Raw genomic sequence first — 24,930 nt, 5'->3', positions numbered from 1 at the left:
TGTTGATTTGAATGCTAAAATGTTGAAGTTAATTTTTTAAAAAAAAATTGAAGGTTTTTTTTTTTTAAATTTGTGCTTTCTTTTTCTTTTCTTTCCCGACACTTGGCAAGGTTATGACCTTTGTTGGCCGCATTTGAGGGCAACAACCATTGCCCAGCTTTGAGCGAGGGCCGCAAACCCTCACCCTTGCTCCCAGCTGGGTGAGGGCCGCAGACCCTCACCCTTGCTCCCGGCTCGGTGAGGGCCACGAGCCCTCATCGCAGTTGGTGAGGACAACGACCGGCGACTACGGGGGCTCACAAGCCCTCACCTAGTGGTCGGCAACCCCTTGCCAGCCTTGAACAATATCAAAGAAAGAACACAAAAAAAATTAATAAAAAACTCAAAAAAATTTCAGGAAAAATTACAAATTTTAAAAATTTTCATGTCGGCATCGATAATACCACATAAGACGATCAATGTTCCGGATTTGCAATCCCCGGTAAGATCGGTTTAGGATCATGGGATCCTTTTCTATCAAATAGGAAGGACTATTACACAAAATATACTTCTAAGTAATTGCCCCATGAATTCTATATCTATCTACATGAAGAGGAAATCATGCAATGAAGGGGATTCTTATTTGTACAAATGGTACTTCAAACTTGGAACGAGCATAAAGAAATTAATGATACTTCTTTATCTTTTGAATTGTTCTGCCGAATCGATTGCTCAAGTCCTTTGGTCTCTACCCATACCCGATGAAAATAACGAGATCATTTCTTATGGACTTGTTGAGAATGATTCTAATCTAGTTCATGACCGGTTTCCGATGAAAATAATGAGATCACTTCTTATGGACTCGTCGAGAATGATTCCGATATAGTTTATGGCCTATTAGAAGTAGAAGGCGCTCCGGTGAGATTATAGTCAATTTGAATAATCGAGTGACATTGCTTCTTCGACCCGGACCAAGGAATCCCTTAGATATAAAATTGGTCGGAAAAATTACATTGGCAAATTGTTAATTAAATTAGCCGAAAGGTAGGTTTATGACTAAATTGAAAGGGACATAAATGCAATAAATTTAGAACTTTTTCGATAACTTTTCCGGTGCTTAGTGCATGCAATATAACCTGAAAATTTGAGAGATGTTTTGCTTAACTAGTGATTGCATTATTAGTTTCTGAAATTGTCTGACGATACAGCAAATTCAAACGAATTTTACCCCCAATATTTGAGGTCCACAAGTGAATTGAGATAACAAATTATTTGTTTCTGAAGCATGGCATTGTCGCAGTAACCATTTCATACCTCCCACTTTCCCTGTCTAGACGGGGATCTACATTCACTTCGAATCCCAACGGGCTATTTTTCCCCTGTTGCAGTAACATTTTTAGCATTACAAACCACACGAAATGAAAATCTACACTACCGTGGCACTTGTTCTTTTCCTCCCTATCCATCTCGTCTCCACTTGGTGAGACGATGTCCGATGCTCCTTCCGCTGGTGCGCCATGTTGAGGGCCTCCGGCATGGTAATGGGTTTCAGGGACATCCTTGGAGCTAGACTTGTGTACAGGAAGATTTGCTTCAAGGCACAGATAGACTCTCTCTGCAGGTATGTTCCCAAAAAGCAGTTCCGCGGCTTTGTTTTTGACAAGAAGCGGAAGAGACCCCGATTCATCATATAAGTACAACTAGAACAGGGGAATCAATCGACTATGTCAGATATTGTTACGAAATTGGAATTTGAAAGGAAGAAGAGGGCTCCAACTAAAAAGTACAAGAGATAATTTCTAATGTCCAATATTTAGTATCCACTAATTTTAAGCTTTTAAGCTCCGTTTCTTAGAAAAGTTTCAGAGCTATGGGTGAGTATCTTTCCCGGTGAGGACGGGGAAGGTTTGGAAACAAGGTACCCCTAACTATTCAGAAGTACCACTTTCTGGACTTGGTTCTCCTCTTTTTCCACAAAATGTACTCTTTGTAAGTGGAAGGAGAACTATACACCTATATCGACAATAAGTTAGTAGCTCAGTCTATGTCCCCATCCTCCTTTCTGCATCAGATTGCATAATATGATAGGAAAACTAGCATGAACATCAAGGATTTCAAAGAGTCCAACCCTGTTTCATGTGACAATCTGAAGTTAACTAGTAAACCATAACAAAACTGCAAAAATATAAGGCAGAGGAACTCCTTACCATGAAGGGTTGGTAAATCAGGCTCACTACATGAAGGCGGTTGGAGCTTTTATCACAGTAGAGAGGAACAGAGTTCTGCTTGAGCGCATGCTTACTGCGACAAAGGCCAATTAAGCATTCAATGGTGTTGCTCAAATATCACAGTATCCCGTCAACAGTGCAGAAATGAATATGTCTCACCTACGATCTAATTCCAAAGGCGAACCACAAAGCTGGCAGCCAGTACAAATGAAATCCTCAGCTAAACCGCCATCATCCTTACTGTTTATTCTCCAGCTTATGAACATCTTTTCCTTCTCAATTTCACACGTAGCTCTCCAGACAATTGGAAGAAAGATTTCACCAACAGATGCCAGAAAGATTGCCTTACACGAACAAGTCAGGTTTAGTACTTCTGAGATAGAAGTACAGTCCTTGTGTTCTCCCACTTCCAGGACTTTCCAATTTCTTGACAACTGCTTCTGCTAAGCAACAATTTATGGTAAATAACCTGGCAACAGTTAGTATGGCGCAGATAGAACAAATAAAGTTAACAACAACAAAAAAATGACTGCAGAAGCAGGTTAACATAGCTGGTATATAGAGGAACAGGGGCATGTCTTCCAAGATTTAAACACCATAAGATAAAGTACATCTATTACTAGGAAAATATTTCTTGTCTGGTGGTTGGAGTAGCAGTATGACTAGAAAGAACAGTAAAAGCTCACACGCATACAAATAATGTAATTTAACATGAAAGGAAATGGTCGAAATTAACATGAACTAACATTGCGGATGATAAGTTCATTTGCCTTGACCCAACCAATCACCTTCTTCAGTTTTTCCTTCGCTGCAGTGCCAAGTCTGGAGTTCCCTATCAGTTCATCTACATCCACATGAATAACGAACATGATGCATCGTAAGTGATCGCAGGATGTAATCACGGAACAAAGACTTAAAAATGCCATAAACAGAGAAAGCAGAGGCAGTTTCATCTATATTCCCATGAGCTATAGTTGGCTTAGAAAAGATAATAACTAGATTGTTTCGAAAATGTGCATGTCAATGAAATGATTTTTTTTTTCTTTAAAGAGAACTGAATAATTTACAACATTTTAATTGAAAGGCTTATGACTAAATTGTAGAATTACCAAAAAAATAAATAATAATTTACAACATTTATAGTGAAAAAGATCTTGTAGTCATTGTCTGGCAGAAGTATTCACCTTTGGCTCAATAAATACTAAATTGACAAAAGAAATTAGTTGGCCACCGGAAAATCAATAGAAAACAACGAAAAGACTTCCGTGTTGTATTCATGTGAAAACAGAATAGTGGGGACTGGGGTGCAACATGAAAGAACTGCAAAAGGAAGATGTGTAAAGATACCAATGGAGGAACTTGATAAGTTCACTTACATATAAACCTCCATACACAGAACTAGAATATGACAAGAAGCATACCTTCAGAAACCATCAGTTCATAAGAATGGACCAAGGGCACAATCGATGAACAACTGACTGTCCTTGCATCAATAAGATCGCCGAATCTGGCAACCTTAACGTCTGAGTGGCATATTGAAAGGAGAAAAATGAATCTCATGATGTGACACTTAGTTCATTCAAAAACTACTCGTCGCGCTACCTATAATTCCAAATAGCCCGAAAAGTGAATCGCCTATCGTTCCACAACATCGAGATAAGAAGACTGAGAGGTGATCTTACTTTGTAACAATATCACATCACCAGAAATTGCCAAAGACCCCATTTGCTTCTGCCATAGGGACACGGTGAAACGAGGCCGCGTGTCATCACCGACCTGAATGTCGGTCCGGACAATCTCCCCACCTTTTGATACCTTGTACTGTCACAACCAATACCAGAAACAAGAATGAGCAGATTGAGCACCATCCTGTCGGGAGATGCCTAAATCTGCGTTCCTATTAAGTGTAGATACGCATTACACACCCAGTTTTTTTCCAAAGCGACTCGGGAAATTCGCTTCTTTGAATTAGATGAAAACCCGGAACAAAAAGCACAACCCCATACCGGCTGTTCTTAAAGATTGAAGACGAATTAGTAGATAACACCCCCCCTTCCCCCCTATTCTGAAGGAACGAAATACGCTAATCAAATCACAAGCTCATATCCAAAACTCCAGTTGCAACCCCGGTTTTTTCTTTTTTTGGGAAGCCAGGCCTATGCTAGAGACGAGTATGGATCTGAGACGAACGAGTGAATTTCAGATAGATCGGCATTCGGAAAGATGGTTCGAGAATAACCTGGACCGGAGTGGAACGGTGAACGAAGACGAGGAGCTGAACGAAATCTCCGACGTGAGAAGATGCTTTTGAGAGATCGATCAAAGGCCCGTACCAACCAATCGCAGACGCCATCGCCGAAGACTCGCCAATTTCATCCAGAAGATAGAGAGAGAGAGAATGCAACTGGGAAGTGTCGGCTCTCTGTGCAAGCGCGCGCAATTGGAACTCCTGTAAGTTGTTCGAAGGCCCCTGCACTTTGTTGATTTTACACTTGAGATCCTGAAAATTTCAGATTTTTATAGTCAAGACCAAACTGTAGAAGTTAATTGTCAAAGTGCTCCCAGGTGAGGGGATTTTTTTTTTTGTTAATACCATGAAAAATCCTAAACCCGTATACCCGTGACAAATTTATCACAAACTATTTTTTTGACCACCAAAAACCCTAAACTGATATATACGTGACAAATTTACCCTAAACTAATTCTTTTGATCACGAAATACCCCAAATCGGTACACCGGTGACAAATTTACCCCCGTTAAATTGATTTAATATCACGAAAAATCCCAAATTGATAGACATGTAACAAACAGAGGGTCAAAAACCTATACCGGTATACCCATCAACTATCACGTGTCACCATATCGGCAATTTAACAGTTAAATTAACGGAGAGTAAATTTGTCACATGTGTACCAGTTTATGATAAATTTGTCACATGTATGCCAATTTGAAATTTTTTGTGATTAAAAAAATAATTTGGGGTAAATTTCTCACGGGTATACCAGTTTGAGATTTTCCGTGGTATTGATCCTTTTTTTTTGTTTTGTTTGCCCTTTTGTGGCGCATGGAAGTCGAATCTCACCCACACGAAGGAGATTGCATTAATCTATCAACCATCGAGTCACTCTTTTGCTATAAAATAAATTGTAAAAGCGAAGTTTTTAAGACTATATCCCAGTTTCAACGATTATATTAGGTTTTCTAAGGTATGTTACAATAAATTCAATCAAGGTACTTGGAGGGCGGAATTATTTTTCACTGTACCAAAGGCTTGCACTCGATACATCTCTTTCACATGTTGAATTAAGTTCAATGCTTCGGTATAATACGTTCTTTGTCAAAGCCTGAACTATTGACATCTCGATGATGGTAGTCACTCAAATTTATGGAGACTGCATTTTGCTCTCTAAACTATAGGAACCCTATGGTCCCCCAAGCTCTTTAATTAAAGTAGTACAAGCCATGAAATGTCGGTTGCAACAACTGAAGTACTAATCTCAACCTTCCGCATAATGTCCACTTTTTTGGAGGTTGGTTTTGGTGCCGTCATACTTCAAGTAAAAGAAAAAGGAAAAATGAAATAGACAATCTATATAAACTATGGCTCAATATATAATATCTCTGATAAATTTCTAATATGTTAAATATAATCCTTTTGTTTACTAATGATTTGATGATATAAACAATTATATCATGATTTGCAATGAATACCTTGTGCAAATAGTCCACATGAAGCTTTTTTTTTTTACATCGTTTAGACTTAAGAAATCGAAAGTCACATCAAAAGATTCCATTAATTTGAATTGACAAAATGACGACATTGGACATAGCCTAAAAACCGAATTGAATATTTACCAATACAAGCACGCATTGAACAAATAAAAAATTTAAAGACAACATTGCACATCGGATCAAAACTCAAGGACAATTTGTTCCATTTTCGTGAAAGAAAAATTGCCCCTAACTGGAAATGCGAAAGTTTCAAGCACAATAACCAAATGAGAGTACCATGGATAAACCAAAATTCAGAAGTACATGCCCAGATTGTATCTTGTCTTCGATAAAATTAAAAACATGTTATTTATTGGAATGTGCTCATTCGAAGTCAAACAGACAACCAAACACAAAATGTGAACATTTAAAGAACACTCTGAAACCAGAACAAGCAGAGGCGGCCACCCTAAGTCAAAAAAATTTCCTGGGTTGCAGCCTGGGAGAAGTCCACTTCCCCATGCAGCTCGAAACCGGCTCCAGAACTTCCAAGTCAGAGAACGATGCTTGGAGCTACAGTCCAGGTCAGGAACTGGCCTACAAAAACGACGGCCCGTTCCAGCAAAGCAGCTTCTGTTAAAAACAGCCACTAAAGCCAATAGCCATATCGACCTGTACATACACCTCTCATGACACTTACCAACATAACCAAGCTCATGAAGCATCCAACTTTGATAACTTCCTGTTGAAGCCTATAAGCACTACTCTACTACTGCATCTATACAATAAACTTTACCACCCAATCCCAAGCCCTGCTATTATTCATCTCCCTCAAGTTTCTTCAGAAGCATTGCAACCAGCACCATTTCACCTCAAATAGGTACTCATGTACAGCCTCACACCAATATCAATAGGTCCATCATCCCCGCCAACTGCATGAAGCGCAACAGGTATGGTGGAGAGAAGTCGCACCGTCATCGGAAAAACCATAGGACCGACTTCAGAACTTCGTGAGCTTAGTCTCGGAATGTCCAAATTCTTAACTTCTGTGGCACCAGAGTCATAGGCACCCACAGCAGACCCACCGAGGTCCACTTCTTGGTCACATGAACTCACAACTAGTGCAGCATATTCAAGTGCCCTGAACTTGTTTAAAGAACCTTTTCTAACTGAGGACTTGTAAGCAAATAGACTAAGCACTAACGTAGATGTGGTCTCAAGCCATTCTACATACAGACCTTCAACTTCATCGTAGTATATTCTCCTTTCAATCTGCAGACCACCGGGGTGAGAAAATTATAAATACAAAAAGAAAAGAAAAGAAAAGAAAAGGCATTCTAAACTGTAGAATGTGAAATCAAACAAAAAATGCCACTCACCGCCAGTGTTGGAATATAAAGGGTCATAAATCTGGGACCCAAGCCTAATACTCTAGCTTCTGCTATTAATATCTGCAGATAAATAACATCATCAGTTAATTCCTGAACAGAGAGAAAATCATCACTCAATTCCTCAAGAATACAAACTTAGGTTAATAAAAAGGAAGCTAATTGCATAAGGCCCTTACTTTTTGCAAATCATGAGAGGATTCCGTGCAATACAGGGACAACAATGATAAGTAACTAAAAGTAAATAATGACTATGACAAAATAAACAGTGATATTCGAGGAGATCATTGCAACTTTGGAATGTGTCTTCACAGAAAAAAAAAATGTGGACTCAAGGAGAAGATACCACAAATGACCTCGGACGTATAAGTTTCAGTCATGAAACAAACAAGACAAAAACAACGAGATAGAACAACAGAAATACACACCAACTGCGAAAATACTAGGGAACGCAATAGCAGCTACCGCATCACCGCTGACAATTCTAGTAAGACAGACTATCAAAGTCATCACATTTACCCATACACGAAGTTAAGTGAGCTCAAGAACAAAGATAATGTTTTTCACATAAGCATAAACAAAGACAAAAAAGAAACATCTATGACCTCGTCTTAAAAAGACGTTGAACCCTTACCATCACAAGATTTATTCCCTCCTTAGGAGAGCAAAAATTACTAGACCACATGGCACAATTATTTAGCAGAAGAGCCAGCAAAAGTAGGAACTAGGACACACCTGCTTCTTCTTCAGAAGAACCCACATATATAGTTTATCAATGGCATCCTTGACATGCCTGCTTGCTAGATTTCTCTCATTACAATAAGCAGCCGCATCTGACAGAAGTTCTCGGCAAGGAATTCCATGCTTCAGAGCTGCAGCAGATAATGCTTCGCGGCCCTCCCTAGAATCAGTGGCCTCCTTATCAAAAGGAATGCCTGTAAAACACCGGGTCACTACATCTCCCTGGTTCCTCGTACTGTTTTTCCAGTACATCTCTTCAGCTTCTATAGCAGCAGCAAGCATGCGATGTACTACAATATCAGGATAGCGGCGTAATGGAGCTGTAAAGTGAGTATAGAGAGGAAGAGCGAGTGCATAATGACCCCAATCATCTTCATTGATTTTCAAATCACCCGTACAGAAGTAAGTCGCAACTTGCATCGGCTTTGTAGCATAAGAAATAAGAATATCAAACATCACAGAATCGTCCTTGAGGGTTTCCCTGATTTGCTCCAATGACTTCCGGAACTGACCAGAAGAAGAAGTGTCCAATGGTAAACCATGTTTCGAACAAAAAACTTCGAACTCCCGAAGCTTGCGCATATTTGGTTCAGGATGCCTCCGCAATAATGCAGTATCAGGAAAAGCTCTAGCTATGACTTCAGCGGCTGTCCTGTTTGCCAAAAGCATAAACTCTTCAACTAGGAAATTTGAGTCTTTCCGTTGACAAAGCATGCTCTCATATGGAATTCCAGCCTCATCAAATGAATATGAAATTTCAGAGTTCTCAAGCGCTAAACCCCCATCTTTAAACCTATTCTCCTTCAAGATCCTGGCAACAACATTAAGATCTCTTATGGATGTAATCACATCAGACCACTCAAAATTGCCATGCATTTCCGGGAGGCCACTCTCTGAACCAATAACAGTCCCTTGATCGACAATTCCATCAATAATGTCCTGAGCTTGTTCATAAGAGAGCTTACAACAAGAGCATATCACAGTACGACCAATCCAACGATCCATCACATTCCCTGAACTACTGATATCCCAGAAAATTGAAAATGCGAGTCTATCAACTCCAGGATTTAGTGAACCCAAATTTTCAGAAAGCAAAGGCGGCAACATTGATATCTTACGTTGTAACATGTAGACAGTTGTCGACCGAATTTGAGCTTCTAAATCCAAGGTTGTGTCAGGTTGTACAAAATATGACAAATCAGCAATGTGGACACCGACCCTATATGTGTCCGCTGATAACATGTCAATGGAAAGGGCATCATCAAGATCGGTGGCAGTACAAGGATCAATCGTAAATATGCATTTATTTCTCAAATCTTTTCTATGTCGGAATTCCAGTGGCGGCACATTCCAAGGGACACAAGGAAGACAAGAAATTGATTCAGGAGAGAACTCCGAACAATTAATTGAATTCTGAAACAAGATGGCATCAATATGTGGCTGCATTTCACCACCACGTCCAAAGACATGCAAGACGCGAGCATATGGAAAGAGACTTTCTTCGTACCAATCCTCAATTCTAGCAGCAACCAGTTCCATTTCCACTGTAATGTCAGACTCATTTAATCTTTTTCTGATGCCTTCAGGCAAGTCATTTCCCAGGACCATCATCCTCGGAAATCTTGCATCTGTAGGTGTCAACTGAACAAATTCATGCTCGGAAATAAATGATGAATTCTTATTTCTTTTAAGTTGCTTTTTGGATCCTTCCTTGAAAGTAAGCCATTGTTTAACATTAAGGAAACCAACAACAGTGTCTCGACGTGATGACCTTACAATGATGGACACAACCTTTCCAGTTGGCCTCTTTGATGGGTGAGAACTGATCAAAAAAGAGATCTTGCCTATTGCATCCTCAGGTTCATTCTGCCAGCTAGAAGACGCTCTGTCAAGATGATTTGAAGAGGAGGGGTGATATCCATTAATATGATTACTTTCTTGACCAATCAATTTTGACTGACCAGATTTTCCAGAAGTAGTGAGGTCCCCGTAATCATTCCCAGAGACAATAGGATTTCCGGTACAATCAAGCTCAGAATAAATCTCTAACTGTGGTCTGCTAGAATCCCCAGAAATCTCATTGATCTCCTGGAAGACATTACCATCTTCTGTCATAGCAGAGTTGTTGGAAGACCCAGATGACCCTTTCATCCGGGTCCAGCATGACAAAGGATCGATCTTAATCGCCACTATGTCACCTTCAACCTACATTAGGGACACATTAACAATAATCTCTTAAGTCAGAATCCAAGCTGACATCCAACAAACCAAATACATCAACGATACTAAGCATCTTTCACATGAGAGATAATTTTTAACCAATCAACTATGCAAATCGGAAAAAGGCGATATAGCTAAAGAGGAAAGCATGAGCAGACCCAATAACCTCATGTTAAATCGCAAAATCTTAAACGAGAGATGGGAGTTTGAACAGGTTTATTGTGCTGAAAATTATCATAACTCCTCTCCTTCATTACTTAACAAGATTCTAAACATAAGTACAGGTTGCAACAACTCATGTCTCAAGTGGGAATCACTAATCAGAAACGAATACCCAGCTTCTGCAAAATTGTACAGGTCTAAGGTACATAATTCTCCAAACAAAAATGATGTATTAGATAATAAACCAATGCTAACAGTATGAACGACTGATCTAGCGCTAAGCTAGAAAATTTCCAACTAAACTAAGCAATGAAGCTCACGAGCAATGTCAACTTACAGCTCTATTCTGTGCAGCAACGCCATTTATAAGGATATCCGTCTGCACTCCGTCAATCTTGCAGTAGGCCTACAAGCACAAATCAGGGGTAAAATTATGTACGTTCGAAAGAACGTAGAAGTCAATATGAGCATTGAAAAGCTAACAAACCTCCAGTCTATTGTGAGCATTGACATGAAACAATGCCCTGAAGACATCACCTTTCTGGAAGTAATAAGGAGAAAACCATTAGAACAGCATGAAGATTCAAAACATAATCGATTTACTTTCAATGACTTGTTAGCTACTAACCGCTAGAGCCTCATTGACAACCTCCACAGACCAATGTGAAGGGAAAGACTTGCTCTGATCACAGGTCAAAGTCTGATAAGGACACAAATCCTTACTAGAAGATGTCTCGGATGACCCTTTACATGCAACTGGCTCGGGACATGATTTGGAGAATGTTCTTCCTCCAGTGTCAGATGCAAGTAAATGAAAGTTTGCTACCCCCTGCACTTGTTCTTGATCCGCGTCGTTGCTTATATGCATCGTCGGCATGGAATTGAACGAGACATGCAATGCCTTTACTGACTCCTGCTCGACTGAAGGATGGGTGCCTAATCTCTGCGACTTTGACAACAAACATTTGACACTAGAGGGAGATTTTTTTGGAAGGGGTAAACCCACATCGCCTTGACATTCATTAACTGAACTGCAAGCAGCTTCTACAAATAAACCATTGCAAAATTATAATTCTGAGCATTGAAAATGAGGCGCCAAAAAGCCAAAAGCAAACAAAAAATATTATCATCAAGAGAGAAAATAGAAGCAAGAGAGAGATCTGCATATTGCGATATCGACAAGCACCATAAAGACATGACATACAGTTGTGTTCATAAACATGCAAATACTTTCTTAATTTGAGGTTTTCGTTACATATTACACCCATTCTCTCCTTTGGTTGGCGGCTCAAATCAGCAGATGATGCTAACCAAAAACCTTGAATGCTAACATCAACTATCAGTGACTTTCGCATCAAACTATGAGTCCTCATTTACCCAAAATAAAAAAAAAATTCCAATCCTCAGATTTTTCTCCCAACTCAAAGCTGATTGCTTTGACAGCAAGCAAATTCTTTGTCATGTAACTGTAGCCTACAACTAAATCGGGGCCTCCATGTCCAAAGTCATCGAGATGCCACTTATACCATTTTCTTTTTTCCTAAAAACAATTTCACAAGCAAAACCAGTTCTTGCATCTAACTCAGCCAACAGAAAGCGACCTCGCAACTCATCAGCCAATGAGCTTTATCTCTCCACGACGTCAAGTTTAATTCAACCCATACCTCGAATCCAAAAACTCAAAGCAGGAAAAAGATAACGCCCCATCATTGAAGCAAACAAAAGCAAGCATTGAACAACGAGCTTGACCCGCGGCTTTCCCCCTGCTCAGGAATCGAAGAAAAGGCGTACCGGCAATGGAGTTGTTCTGTTTGGAGCGGCGGCTCGATCGGCGCCGGCTCTTCTTCTCCTTCTTATCCCCGTCCTCAACCCTCTCAACCACCGTCTGCTCCACACTAGCCTTCATATCCTCCACCCCCTCCGTAAAACAAGAGAGAGAGAGAGAGAGAGAGAATCGAGACACAAAAGGCTCGCCGAATTCAGCCGCACAAATCGAAGCAAACAAAGGAAGGAAGGAGAAAAAAAAAGGAAACTACGTAGGAGTTAGATCGGAAAAAACGAGAACTAGAACCCAGACATCTTCCGATTCGTGGGAAAAAATATAAAAACGGAAGACGATCCGACACCGACAGCAGAAAGCGAAACGGCGAGAAACAAAGAATCGAACTCCTCCGAGAAAAATTTCAAGAGGAACAGAAGAAAAAAAAAAAAAACGGAAAGACGAAATAACCAAAATCAAAGGAGGAGAAGACTAGGGTTTATAACTTTATATGGCGTGGGGAGATATGGAGAGAGAGAAGGAGGGGAAAGGGACGTGATGAATGGTCGGCGAAGACATGGGCGCCGACTGTTTGATTCCTTTCTCTTCCCTCTTACCTTTTGCTCTTCAACCCCCGCCCACCCCCGCTTCTTCTTCTTCTTTTCTTTTTTTTCCTCCCTTCGCTTTCCCTCTTTTTCTTTTCCTTTCCCCCCCTTTTCCTTTTCGTTTTCCTTTGTTTCTTTTTTATTTTTTCCTTTGGGACTCGGGGGCGACACGTGTCCCACATGTTTTGGACGCTTGCGGAGGGGTGGATGGTGCGGTGGATCGCGTGCGCCCATTGGTGGGGAGGAGGTGGTCTGGTGGTGATGGCGGTGGTTGATGGTGGGACTGAGGGTGGCGGAGAAAGGCAGGGTTGTTGGCGGTGTGGGGAGCTCGTGGTCACCGGTCACCGGTCTCGTGAGAGATTTATCTGATTCGCTGGCGGGCCGGGTCGGGTGAGTTTGCCCAAAGTGGGAAATACAACGGGCATGGCAAGCCAGATTCCTTACTGGGCTTAGCCCGTCCGTTTTAGACCAATCCCGACCCGGCCCGATCATTCTTCAATGAAAACAAATGTTTTCATGTAGCTTTTATATACCAAGGGCGGATCTGAACAACTACTTTTAATAGGACACAGTAAACTAGATTCATTGTGTATTGGTTGAGTCCGATCGCGAAGAGCGAAGTAATTCTTGTTGTCTAGACATGTTACCGGCAATCATGCATCCGCTATAGAAAAAATCGAAGTGAAACCGAGAAATGCGAGGTTGCATCGTTCTCATGCCTCGTTACTCGTTGGTACCAATTCGTCTATTTTCATATTAATTCTAATAAATCGCAGCTTCTCTCTTCTGGTTTTGCCCTCGTTCAAATAAATAGCAGAAATTAATTTCGGCCGGCACCGATAAATTAATTCTTTCTACTAGTATCGCAAAGATCCTCGTTTACTTCCTCCCTACTTTGTTGTTTTAGTTTCCAATAGCTACGCTTCCTCCCTACTTTGTTGTTTTAGTTTCCAATAGCTACACGCTCTTTTCCCAAAATCTCAAATTACAGGCTTCGCATGTTAGAATTGCCTTGTGGTCATTAACCATCGGGAGAATTACTAAAAAAGTCTTAAACTTATTGCAATTGTGACAATTCAGTCCTAATTTTTTTTTTTGGCCGATTAAGTGCAAAACATTTTTCAATTGTGCCAATTCGGTCTACTTTGCCTGTCTACACCGACGTTCATAACTTTTGATAATATTTTAATTTTTTCCTTAATTTCTTTTTTCTCTTTCTTCTCTCTTCCTTCTTCCCTACCTAATGGATCGTGGCCGGTGAGCTCCGACAAGGGTCGTCAGAGCTACTAGCCATTGCGCCGGGGCCACGAAACCCTCGCCGGCCATCGACGAGGGCTTCGCAACCCCCGACCGGCCTCACCTAGCCCCCTTGCCCAAGGTCAACATAGCTCATCCAGCCTAGGCGAGGCCAATCAAGGGCTTCACGAGCCTAGCGTAGTGGCTGGTAGCTTTGATGACCCTTGCTGGCTACAATACAGTAGGTAGGGAATAGGGAAGCGAGAAGAGAGAAGAAAGACAAAAAAAAAAATTATTAAAAATTATCCAGGTTAGTACTGGCCGATAAAGTAGACTGGATTGGCACAATTACAAAATCTTTATGACTTAACTAGCAAAAATAAAAAGCAAATTGACAGAATTGCAATAGATTTGAGGCTTTTTCGGTAATTTTTTCTTAACCGAATCGATTAAAAAAAAAACAAAAGAAGGCAAAATCACGAATCGCAGAACGATATAAATTCAGGTTTTGTCAATGTTGCGGAGTATGAACAACCGACGTCACTCTTTTCCTCGGGTGTGAAAATGATCTCGCGAGTATGGAGCAAAAGGAGCACGTGCCATTAAGAGCAAAGAAGACCCGCCACGGATAAGCCCCTTTTTTGGCCCAATGGGCTATTTTTGAACAGATATATTGGCAGAATAGAATCCCCTCCCTCTGCGAATATTCTCCGGTATGATCCAACCCTCGTTAAATCGAGCAATTCATCTTCCCTTTGCAAGTTGCATGGGACTTTTTGTTTTTTGTTTTCTAAGAGTGAGCGGTTCTAGGGCCGGTTCAAGTTCCACCTTGAACTTGATACCTATCAATTGAAACTGGTTCTCCAATTTTTTGAGCCGAGAACCTACCATGCATACCCTAGAACTTTGACTTTATCTTATCACGGGTTTCGGGTTCGACATATATTATGATTTGAACAATTGCAGTGAATCATCACTCATAGTTATCACCATTTGCCGCTGCAATCCACTGACCACAACATGTTTAGATAGACGAAGAATGCGCAACGTTAACGAAGTAAAAGTCTCGATCATGCGTATTGTCGGAAATGGGAGTTCATACTCTAGTGGTTCCAAAATAGCAGTCATTTGTCGGCTTGATAGCACAAGCACGATCCACCTCTCTCCAGAGAGTTCTTCGGAGAGTGAGGAAATGAGTTGAAAGTTTATAGTCTAGTGTACAATAAGTCCCTCCCACCACTTAACAAATTACATGCTCATCATCAGATATCGTGGAATGATCGCGCGAAGACATATAAGAAGAAAAACACAAGGACATGTTCCAGATTATAGGTTTCACCTGAAACTTGAAACCTACTCATCGGAACGGTTCCTCATTGGAACCTGTCCAAGATATCTTGGAACTTGAAACCCGAGCGATTTTTATCGGTCCGTTCCAAGTTCTAACCTAAAGTCATGGTCACGCTTATTGTTTTCTCAAGGTAATCAAGCCTTCGGGCTGTTCAAGTTTGACAAAAACACAAAATAAAAGAGAAAGTGCGTCCAAGATGTTGGCTTGACATTTGAAGAGCGACCCTTGCATCTGCATGTAGTTGATTGATCAAACTCACGACAAAATTTCAGCAATTTGCCTTTCCCAAATGTCCTACCATAGGAAAAAAAAAAAAAAAAAGGTCAAACAGCTATATGAGCCATTTAAACCCTTTTTTTTTTTTCACATTTGGAATTTGGAAAGGGCCCTTAAAAATCAAGTAGCCTTTTCCCACCCCGCTTATATTTGGTTCCATTCTAGAATAACTTGCTCAAAAGTCAAAGAGAATCGGTTGACTTGGTAAGGCGGTCGGAAATGTGTGTGTATCTCGAGAAATTAAAGAAGCAAGAAGCAAGCCAATCAACACTTATACATTTGTTTGCCGAAGAGAAGTAATCGATTTCACATTTCTAAGTTCAGGCCATCATTTGCACCAATCAAAAGATACGCATTTGCATTAAATTTCACAGGCCTCCAGGTAGCCGAGTCTTTGTGCTCGTGTCCCTAGAATATAACTTGAAAATTTTACACTGTATAGTGATACCAGTCTACTCAATCAAATAGAGACCATGACTTCTCGTGAATCACTTTTAAAATTTGATTCGAGACTACTAATTGATAGCAAATCAGCTAGTATATAAGATTCGTGAAAAAATTGACTGGCTCACAATCTTTTAGAAAATCGCGAGGAAGTAACCTTACAATGCGTGGTCAACACAAATAATTTTAAGAGATCGCTTTGAAAAACCCTTTTGCCTAGATGGCAATGAAAAAGATAAGCCTAGTCCAACATTGCAAAATGTAGTGACAAACATGACTAATAGGTCTTTCTATTCATTTCATGGTATCATAATCTTGTCAAGATTCAAAATCACCATGAATTCGTTGCTCTTATTGTCTTCGACTTTTTGTTAGCAGTAGAAGCATTATTTTTTTCTCAAGAAAAAGGTATTACTCATTTGAATTCATCAAGTGGGGCTTAGAAAGTGTAACCTTGGTTCAAAAGTGTGTTACAAGGAACAATTTTTCGGTACCTCTCTGGTAAATCATATCGAAGCAAGTTCTGGTCCATCGGTATACACGATAAGGACCGAACAATCTGAATTCCTTTTTTTTAAGATCTATCTCGGTAATAATAAGTTCCGTTCTTCGGCATAATTACTCATCTTTTTTACATATATAATCCACGAACTAGTAATCCCTCGAGGATAATATATAAATTTCGAATCTTACTAGATGATACCCACAAAATTTAATTACGCAATCATTACGCAAACTCTAAAATTCAACTCATCTAATGAATTGATTATTTTCGCCAGATAAGCCTGACCGTGCAATTGGTCGGTATGGATCTAAAGTAATTAGAGCACGAGGCAACGTTGGTCAACCCATGTAGGCGCCTGCACTATAGAATCCCGAATGATTGCCGACTTTTAAATGCAACGACACGCAAGTTGCTGTGCCTTTTATTTTTATTTATTTTTTTTCAATTTATATTTTTAAATTTGCGGACCGAACAAATTATTTTAATGAGCCCCGAACGTTAGACCACGACGGTGCAATGTATGTGGTGGGATATTTTTGGAACGCCCACGATCGTGATCGCGAGCAACATCAAAACAAAAGCGAACCATAATTGAGGGCGAAATTTTTTAATTCTGCTGCTGTTGCAAGTTGACGACACGTGTAATTGGCCGTCTTTTTTTTTTTTTTTTTTTTGTGAATTTTGCCTTGCATAGACTTTTTGGTGATCATTTATGGACGAAAAGGATAAAGTGAAAATAGGTTTTTCAAACAATAACGGTGCGCCTGCCTACAATTTTGCTTCAGAAATCAATTTTTGACCGGAAGTTGATTTTTCTACTTCTGCTCTATAAATTAATTTTTTATCGGAGAAATTCGTTTGGTAACGGCTGAAATTTTTGCTTTTAGAACTTATTAACAAAGAATCTTTTATGAAAAATTTATTGTTGGTAGCCGAAAAATTTCTATATCAAATTTTAATTTTTTAAAAAAATAATTTTTATTAGTAAAAAATATTATTTAATTTTTAAAAAGAAAAAAAATTATTGTTTATATTTTACTTCGGTGGTCGAAGACAGTGGCTCGGCGATGGCGGCAGCGGTGGCGGTCGGTGGGGGGGACGGCCATTGGAGGCGAGGGGCGATGGACGGCGGCAGCGATCACGGCAATGGTGCCACGATGGGCGGTGTTGGGAGGTGGTTGACTACTTGGTGGCGGATGGTGAAGGCGGATGCATGGTTGGAAAGAGAGGCGCTGAAAATGAAAAGATGTCGAAGTGGGAGAGATATTGATATTAAGAAATTTCTACTTCTGAAAGAGAAGTAACTTTTTTTAAATTCTGAAATTAGTTCAAAAACAACTTCTAAAGTAGAAATGTAATGTTAAGTAACCAAACGGATTTCTGCTTTAGAAGCACTTCTAGAGCATAAATTTATTTCCAGAAGTGTTAACATGCACGTCGTAAAAAAGCAATGATGGTCACATTTTTTAAAATGTATAGTTTTGCTTTGAAAGTAAGCTCAATGCTCAATCGAACGACTTTGTATGCAAGTAGGCATAGGCAGCAAGCCTTTCAGCTTTTCGGCGATGAGATTTCGTGTGGCTTCCTAGCCGGTGATTTCTATTTGCAGCAAGGTTTCATTTATTTCTCAAAAAATAAATGACTTGAAAAATATTATTCCTGAAAATGATTGCATGTATCTTTTAAAATGATTAGTCAATGAAAAATATTTACGTTATCGACAACAACTTATCTCTAAAGATTTTCATGTGTGGTGAAAATATTTTACGTTCATTTATTTTTGTAAGTGTTTCAAGCAATTATTTTTTAAGGAAAAATAATGTTTTCTAAATGATTTGTTTTTTTGCAAAACAACAGATTCTAAGGTGGAATTGATATGCAATGAAAATGGTCAATAATTCACGTCGTTTTTTAGGACAAGGAAGCCAATCGGTTAGCTGAAAAACGATTCAACATTTGAATGATAAACCAAATATGAGAATGTCTAAGTTTTTTGTGATGTAAAGAATCGATTACTCGTTGATTCGACGAGAACCTTATCGATGACACACAGACTATGTCACGAGTACAACTAAAGCAAGACCGGTTATATTTCTTACTAAATGAGCCTTTTTGTTTTGCCTTTTATCCCAATAAATAAGTTTGGATTAAAAAACATCACGAAAATAGAATGACAGGTAAAAGGCCACCTAGGATGCTAAATTTTCAAGAGTTCAGTTACTTCACAAAAAAGCCAAATTATACATGACGTCACTTTTGTTTATTTTGAAAAAGAAAAATAAAAAACTTATGAGATAATGGGAAGATAATTTTAACATCATATGTTGCGTTACTTTAAAAAGGAAAAATAGAAACCCGCTCTTCTCCTGAATTTGGAAAATTTTTAAATAAGGTCCTAAAGTTCTCTAATTTTCTCAATAAGAGCCTCTAATGTCCTATTTGTTTCAAACAAGGGCATGACCAATGACATTTTCGTTATTTCTTTATTTCCTTTTCCTTTTCTTATGTGTTATTTCCTTTTTCTCATTTTTTCCCCTTTGTTTGGCCGGCCGAAACAAAGGGAAAAAAGGAAACAAAAAAAAAACGACGAAAATACTTCTGGTTAAGCACTTTATGCTCTTATTTAATAAAATGATGGCACTTCAAATTTTTATTTGGAATTTTCCCCCCTAAATTTAATTTCCAACGGTCACTTTAACTACCATCCTCGCGGTTCTCAACTGAAACACAGTGACGACGAGACATGACCACCGCCGTCGTCGCTCACGACTCTCTCCCCCCAAAGCTACCATCTTTCCCATTCCAAAGCAACGCCGCCACCCAGTCACGCACAAACCCAGACCGACTCATCAACAACCTTTCGCTCGCTCCCTCCTCCGTCATTTAATCTCCCAACGCGTCCCAACTCGATGCTCAAGCGAGTCAAGTCGGTCCACCCCCCAAAAAGCCACTCCAACCAAAGCTACATTCTCGAAATAGCAATCCCATTTGCCTTCTTTCTGACCTACTCTGCCTCCGCCTCGCGAATGGCGTGCCCTCGCCCGTGGCTTCGTTGTTGGCACGTTGAGGCAGCAGCGCCATTGCTCAGCAGGTAAGGGGGTGGTGTCTTGTTGGCTGAATTATTTGCGCACACCAATTGTTTGTCTGTTTTACCCGACCGAAGCATGTTCCCTGTTGAGTGTCGTCTGGGTATTGTTTGATTCGCTTTTGTTTGGTGGTTTTAAATTGAGGGGTGGAAGTGCGAGAGCAGCCTCTTGCCCATTGAATTAATAAATTAGTGGGCAAAGAAAATGATAGCGAGTGAGCGGGGACCTGAAGTTGCGGTCAGACATGCTGCTTCAATAATTGTTGGATAAAGATAAACATTCTGAGAATCTGGCCAGATGGCAGCTGGACAGATAATCAATTGATATTATGGTGGTGGCTGGTTCTCTAGCTTAGAAGTGATGAACTTGGGATGGGAAGAGACCTTGTAATCCTAGAGTAAAACTTGTGAGCAAGATAAAACTATGAAAATAATATTTAACTTTCCAATTGGCATCAATGCGTGAAACGCTGATGGTCATTGTAATAGATAGGCTCTCCCTTAGGTTTGACTACCACAGAGATATCATAAATGATGTAGCCATTTCACACTTTAGGCTGCCTGTTACAGTCAAGAAAGAGAGTAGTCAACGCATTGATAGAATCAGAGCCAAAGAAAAGAATGAACAAAACCAGACTACTGCAGTTCCTCCCTTCCCATAACCCCTTACACCCAACTTTTTACCATGTTCTTTGCATCTGCTGCTCCATCCACTCTCTTCATGGGATTCCTCTTAGTCTTGCCTACAATTTTCTTCTCTTGCACTCTGGTCTCAGCTCTTCCTTTCTCAGAACTCGTATACCCGAATTTCACTGGTTCATACCTTCAGTTCATTGACACCTCTGGGGTGTTTCTGTTATCTCGTAATAGAACATATAAAGCTTCCATTTGCAATCCTGATGCTCAACAAATCAACTTCTACCTTTGTGTCATTCATGTAGCGTCTAACATCATGATCTGGTCTGCTAATCGGGATCATCCTTTCTCTGAAGCTGGTAAAGTTTATCTTACTTCTAAGGGGATTACCATTGCTAATGAAACAGGCAATGAGGTATGGTCGGCTCTGCCAACTCATTCATCTGTAAATGCTTTGTTGCTAAGCGACATGGGTAATCTGGTCCTGGTCAATCAAGCCAACGTATCGCTGTGGGAAAGTTTCCATTATCCAACAGATACAATTGTGATCGGGCAACAGTTGCCTGTAGGAACATCACTTTCCGGTGCTGTATCAGCTTCTGACTTGTCAACCAGCGACTACCAGCTTGGACTTACTTCTTCAGATGCTAGATTGCAGTGGCATGGACAAACATATTGGAAATTGTCAATGGATACCAGGGCATACACCGTTTCAGGTTTCATGGTCGAGTTTATGGTCGTAAACGGGACAGGCCTATATCTCCTTGGTCACAATGGATCAGTGGTTGTTCAGGTGGTCTTGGCATCTGCTGATTTCCGAATTGCCAAGTTAGATGCCTCTGGCCAGTTCACGGTCAATAGCTTTTCCAATGGGAAATGGAACCAGGAGTTTGTGGGGCCATCTGATAGTTGTCGACTCCCGTTTGTCTGCGACAGAATTGGGCAGTGTTCGGCCAATTCCGCTTCTAAAACTCCTGACTGTTCATGTCCCTCTAATTTCCATCCGAGTTCTCCGAGCTCAAATACTTGTGTGCCATTTGATGGTTCCTTTTCGCTATTTTCAGCTTGTAACTCATCAAATAATGGTAGTCAAGTGAATTCGTCTGCTGCTTCATATTTGACTATCGGATATGGCCACGACTACTTCTCCAATGATTTCTCTGAGCGGCTGGAGTATGGGGTGAATCTGTCTGTCTGTCAAGAAGTCTGCTCTGGTGATTGTTCTTGCTTTGGAGTATTTTATGAAAATTCATCTGGTTCTTGTTATAAGATTGAAAATAAGTTGGGGTCCATTATATCGAGCACTAGCAGTGAAAATGATCTGTTGGGATACATCAAAGTTGTGGCCGCCCCTTCAACCAACTTTGATGGTAACAACAATTCCGGTGATCAAAGTCAAGAATTTCCTTTGGTTGCTCTCATACTGTTACCTTCCGCTGCATGCTGCGTCCTAATTGCAATAGGATTGGTCTGGTTGAGAAGACGGAGAATCTCAAAGTTTGGGGAGGTAAAATTAGGCCATCCTAGCTCTCCTTCCTCGGAAGAGCTTGATGCCTTCCGCATCCCTGGCTTACCTAGAAGGTTTGATTATAAAGAGTTAGAAGTTGCTACAGATAACTTTAAGACCCTGATTGGGTCAGGTGGGTTTGGTGCTGTATATAAAGGTACACTTCCTGATAAAACAGTCGTTGCTGTAAAGAAGATCACCAACTTAGGGATCCAAGGGAAAAGAGACTTCTGCACTGAGATTGCTGTAATTGGAAATATCCATCATGTCAATTTGGTTAAACTGAAAGGTTTTTGTGCCCAAGGTAGCGTTCGCTTGTTAGTTTATGAGTATATGAATCGTGGGTCACTGGATAGGATCCTTTTTGGCACGGGACCTGTTTTGGAATGGCAAGAGAGGTTAAATATTGCACTAGGAACAGCACGTGGCCTTGCATACTTGCACAGAGGTTGCGAACATAAAATTATTCATTGTGATATCAAGCCGGAAAACATTCTTCTGCACGATCATTTCCCGGCAAAGATCTCTGATTTTGGGCTTTCAAAGCTTCTGAACCCAGAGCAGTCCAGCCTCTTCACAACAATGAGAGGCACTCGTGGCTACCTTGCACCTGAATGGCTGACAAGCTCTGCGATTACTGAAAAGACAGATGTTTATAGTTTTGGGATGGTGTTGCTTGAACTTGTGAGTGGCAGAAAAAACTGCTTATTGCGAACTCAAAGTCACAGTTTGGAGGACGATAGCACTGCTTCGCATGCATCTTCATCATCAGGGTCGGGACTCATATATTTTCCTCTGTTTGCCTTAGAGATGCATGAACAAGGAAAGTACTTGGAACTTGCTGATCCAAGACTAGAGAACCGGGTGACAAGTCAGGAGGTGGAGGGAATGACACGAGTCGCTCTGTGTTGTGTTCATGAGGAACCATCACTACGGCCAAACATGGCTACTGTGGTCGGAATGCTTGAAGGGCGGATCCCATTTTGTCAGCCCAGAGTAGAATCTTTGAACTTTTTGCGCTTCTATGGGCGTAGATTTACTGAGGCTTCCATGATAGGAGAACAAAACAGATCAAACAATGCAATCTTATATTCTGAAGCGAATGTTCTTCTTACAAGCACAGCTGGCGGTTCCCATAGATCGTTCTCTTACATGTCTTCTCAGCAAGTTTCTGGCCCGAGATAGCAATGATCAGCTTGGAGTTTTACCGCTTGTGGACAGACAGTGTACATTCTTGAATTACAAAGCCCTTATGTAGACTGGATTTGCCAATTTGTTGCCTTTCTGGTAACCAGAGTCCTTCCTTTCCAAAATAAGAAGGGATCTGAGATGTTTAATGTCCTGGGATCTGGGTCCTTTGTTGCTTGAATAGGGCGACACTTTGAGCTAATTAATTGGCTTGTATGATTAAGAGCTTCGAAGCCTTTGTATTATTTCCAAGCTTTTCTATTTCATTGACAGTTAATTGCTCGTGTGATGCCTTCTGTGATCATCATTCGCGTGTTTGGATTTATTGGTAGCAGAACTAAGAAAGTTCTACTTTTTTAGGCTGGGTCTGAATAACCTCATCTTACATTGCGTTTCTGGTTTCAACGGAGATCTGCTTCGCTAAAAAGGATCGAAAGACAAATAGATGAAACATTTGGTTCATTTCCAGGGATCCAGCGCTTGCCTTTCTAAAGAGGAGAGGGGAGAATTGACGTTGCCATAGAGAACGAACTTGATGATCTGTAAGATCGAAGGATCTGCAACAATCGTACATGTTTTCTGATATACAGGTGTAATAAATCAGATCCAGCTATGCTCCAGTCTGATGACTATATTGATGTATCTGGTGAGTGGTTGCATGGCGTTGGACTATCATGAAGACATGGCTTTCTCGGGCCAATAGACAAATTGGTAGGTCTCAACATTGATATATTTTTCACTGTGGAAGTCTGGTATTAGATTCCCCCAATGAAACACTGGCTAAACTTTGCTCGAGGTGTCCGACCCAAAAAAATAAAAACAAAAACAAAAACAAAAGAAGTTTGTTCGAGGTGGAAATTTTTCTAATAAGATATGCAGTATGTGTAAATTTGACGTTCCCCGAAAAATATGGCAACAAGTGGTTCTCAAGAGTTCCATTTCTGACTCAAAACAGGCCTGCCTTTTAGCTTACTTCATGCATACTTGCGTACTTTTACATTTGCTCGTTGCCTAAACTTCTATTGCTAACAAAGAAACCTGGATGCTTAGGGCGTGCATGTAGAGGTGTCCATAGTTCAGTTCGGTTCGATTTTTCTAAAAAATCGAACGGAACCGGATCAATACGGTAATTAACTGAATTGAACCGAATTGTTATCCAAGTCGAATATAAACCGAATAAAAAATTTGGTTCGGTATGGTACGGTTTGGTTCGGATTTTCGGTTTTCCCTCTTCTTTTTTCAGTTGCATCGAATGAAACCGACAACCACTTGGACGGGAAAAACACCTTGCCCATTGTGGACCCTTCAATTCCTATCCTCTCCTCCCTCCACGTGTCCCCCCCTCTCCGATATTTTCACTCCCCACTTCCTTACATACTCGACCCTCCTCGTCTCCCTTCGCCCTCATCCTCCCCACCTGAGAAAAACCCTCGAAATCTAACGGTCTTCGATGGCCGCCACAACCACCTCCTCACTAATTCAAAGTCAGCTCATGTGGACGGCCACTCCCAGGCTGCTCCCTCCTCAACGCCCTAGCCATCCTCTGCCAGTTGTCGTGAGCCCTAGCCATGGCTCCCTGGACGCGATCGAGAGGCGGAATCTAGGCGGGTGCTGCTGAGAAACGATGGCAATCGGGTCTGAATTCGAGCGGTCCATCCGTCGATAGCGGAGAGTTTGGATCCGGAAGCGAGTTAGGAACAGCGTAAAAGCGAAGTCTAAAATTTTAAAGACAAAAGGGTTTAGCAGAGAGAGGAGAGAGAAAATTAAATGTTAGAGGGAGAAGAAAAAATCTCGGGAGAAATTCTATTGTTCGGTTAACCGAACCGAACTGAAGCAAAATAAATCGAACCGAAAGGAAAAATCGGTTATTTTCCATTATCCGAACCAAAAATAGAACCGAACCAAAAA

At 40.6% G+C, this 24,930-nt stretch overlaps 3 protein-coding genes across 10 annotated transcripts; 1 reads left to right on the top strand and 2 right to left on the bottom strand.

Moving 5' to 3' along the window:
- Positions 1–1,219: 1,219 nt before the first annotated feature.
- LOC115745219 lies at positions 1,220–4,732 on the bottom strand. Of its 3 annotated transcripts, none has more exons than XM_048275253.1 (7): positions 4,447–4,732; positions 3,890–4,028; positions 3,629–3,730; positions 2,996–3,051; positions 2,367–2,647; positions 2,187–2,280; positions 1,220–1,679 (listed from the first exon to the last, which is right to left on the bottom strand). In XM_048275253.1, exons 1-7 carry the CDS (start codon positions 4,558–4,560, stop codon positions 1,248–1,250), a joined length of 1,218 nt encoding a protein of 405 aa, XP_048131210.1. In that variant the 5' UTR covers positions 4,561–4,732; the 3' UTR covers positions 1,220–1,247. The 3 variants fall into 3 exon arrangements, with proteins under 3 accessions (XP_048131210.1, XP_030536716.1, XP_030536791.1); XM_030680856.2 differs by having other exon boundaries at positions 2,367–2,650; positions 2,954–3,051; positions 4,447–4,731; XM_030680931.2 differs by having other exon boundaries at positions 2,954–3,051; positions 4,447–4,727.
- Positions 4,733–6,187: 1,455 nt separating this feature from the next.
- Positions 6,188–12,819, bottom strand: LOC115744800 (DIS3-like exonuclease 2). Of its 5 annotated transcripts, none has more exons than XM_048274422.1 (8): positions 12,222–12,819; positions 11,059–11,474; positions 10,918–10,971; positions 10,768–10,836; positions 10,010–10,253; positions 8,043–9,931; positions 7,299–7,370; positions 6,188–7,191 (listed from the first exon to the last, which is right to left on the bottom strand). In XM_048274422.1, the coding sequence occupies exons 1-8, from the start codon at positions 12,334–12,336 to the stop codon at positions 6,787–6,789; spliced, it is 3,264 nt and encodes a 1,087-aa protein (XP_048130379.1). In that variant the 5' UTR covers positions 12,337–12,819; the 3' UTR covers positions 6,188–6,786. The 5 variants fall into 5 exon arrangements, with proteins under 5 accessions (XP_048130379.1, XP_030536200.1, XP_030536267.1 ...); XM_030680340.2 differs by having other exon boundaries at positions 8,043–10,253; positions 11,059–11,357; positions 11,406–11,474; XM_030680407.2 differs by having other exon boundaries at positions 8,043–10,253; positions 11,059–11,357; positions 11,406–11,471.
- Positions 12,820–19,321: 6,502 nt separating this feature from the next.
- Positions 19,322–23,585, top strand: LOC115745069 (G-type lectin S-receptor-like serine/threonine-protein kinase At5g35370). 2 transcript variants are annotated; one of them, XM_030680577.2, is made up of 2 exons: positions 19,322–19,697; positions 20,735–23,585. In XM_030680577.2, the coding sequence occupies exon 2, from the start codon at positions 20,797–20,799 to the stop codon at positions 23,017–23,019; it is 2,223 nt and encodes a 740-aa protein (XP_030536437.1). In that variant the 5' UTR covers positions 19,322–19,697; positions 20,735–20,796; the 3' UTR covers positions 23,020–23,585. The 2 variants fall into 2 exon arrangements, with proteins under 2 accessions (XP_030536437.1, XP_030536370.1); XM_030680510.2 differs by lacking the exon at positions 19,322–19,697 and having other exon boundaries at positions 19,726–23,585.
- Positions 23,586–24,930: the final 1,345 nt, after the last annotated feature.

This window comes from Rhodamnia argentea, chromosome 2, assembly GCF_020921035.1.
Source record: "Rhodamnia argentea isolate NSW1041297 chromosome 2, ASM2092103v1, whole genome shotgun sequence".
Classification (NCBI taxonomy): domain Eukaryota; kingdom Viridiplantae; phylum Streptophyta; class Magnoliopsida; order Myrtales; family Myrtaceae; genus Rhodamnia; species Rhodamnia argentea.
This window is presented reverse-complemented; position numbering and strand designations above follow the sequence as displayed.

What these genes read in the sequence shown, in the direction of transcription:
- LOC115745219 (XM_030680856.2), bottom strand. Translation starts at nt 4,560, where the DNA reads ATGGCGTCTGCGATTGGTTGGTACGGGCCTTTGATCGATCTCTCAAAA. An exon ending in CCTTTGGAATTAGATCGTAG is followed by an intron (nt 2,281 to 2,366) that starts GTGAGACATATT and finishes CCTTTGTCGCAG; the next exon opens with TAAGCATGCGCTCAAGCAGA. An exon ending in TGATTTACCAACCCTTCATG is followed by an intron (nt 1,680 to 2,186) that starts GTAAGGAGTTCC and finishes CCCCTGTTCTAG; the next exon opens with TTGTACTTATATGATGAATC.
- LOC115744800 (XM_030680196.2), bottom strand. Translation starts at nt 12,336, where the DNA reads ATGAAGGCTAGTGTGGAGCAGACGGTGGTTGAGAGGGTTGAGGACGGG. An exon ending in TTGTCAATGAGGCTCTAGCG is followed by an intron (nt 10,972 to 11,058) that starts GTTAGTAGCTAA and finishes TATTACTTCCAG; the next exon opens with AAAGGTGATGTCTTCAGGGC. An exon ending in TTTATATTCCAACACTGGCG is followed by an intron (nt 7,192 to 7,298) that starts GTGAGTGGCATT and finishes GGTGGTCTGCAG; the next exon opens with ATTGAAAGGAGAATATACTA.
- LOC115745069 (XM_030680510.2), top strand. Translation starts at nt 20,377, where the DNA reads ATGTTCTTTGCATCTGCTGCTCCATCCACTCTCTTCATGGGATTCCTC.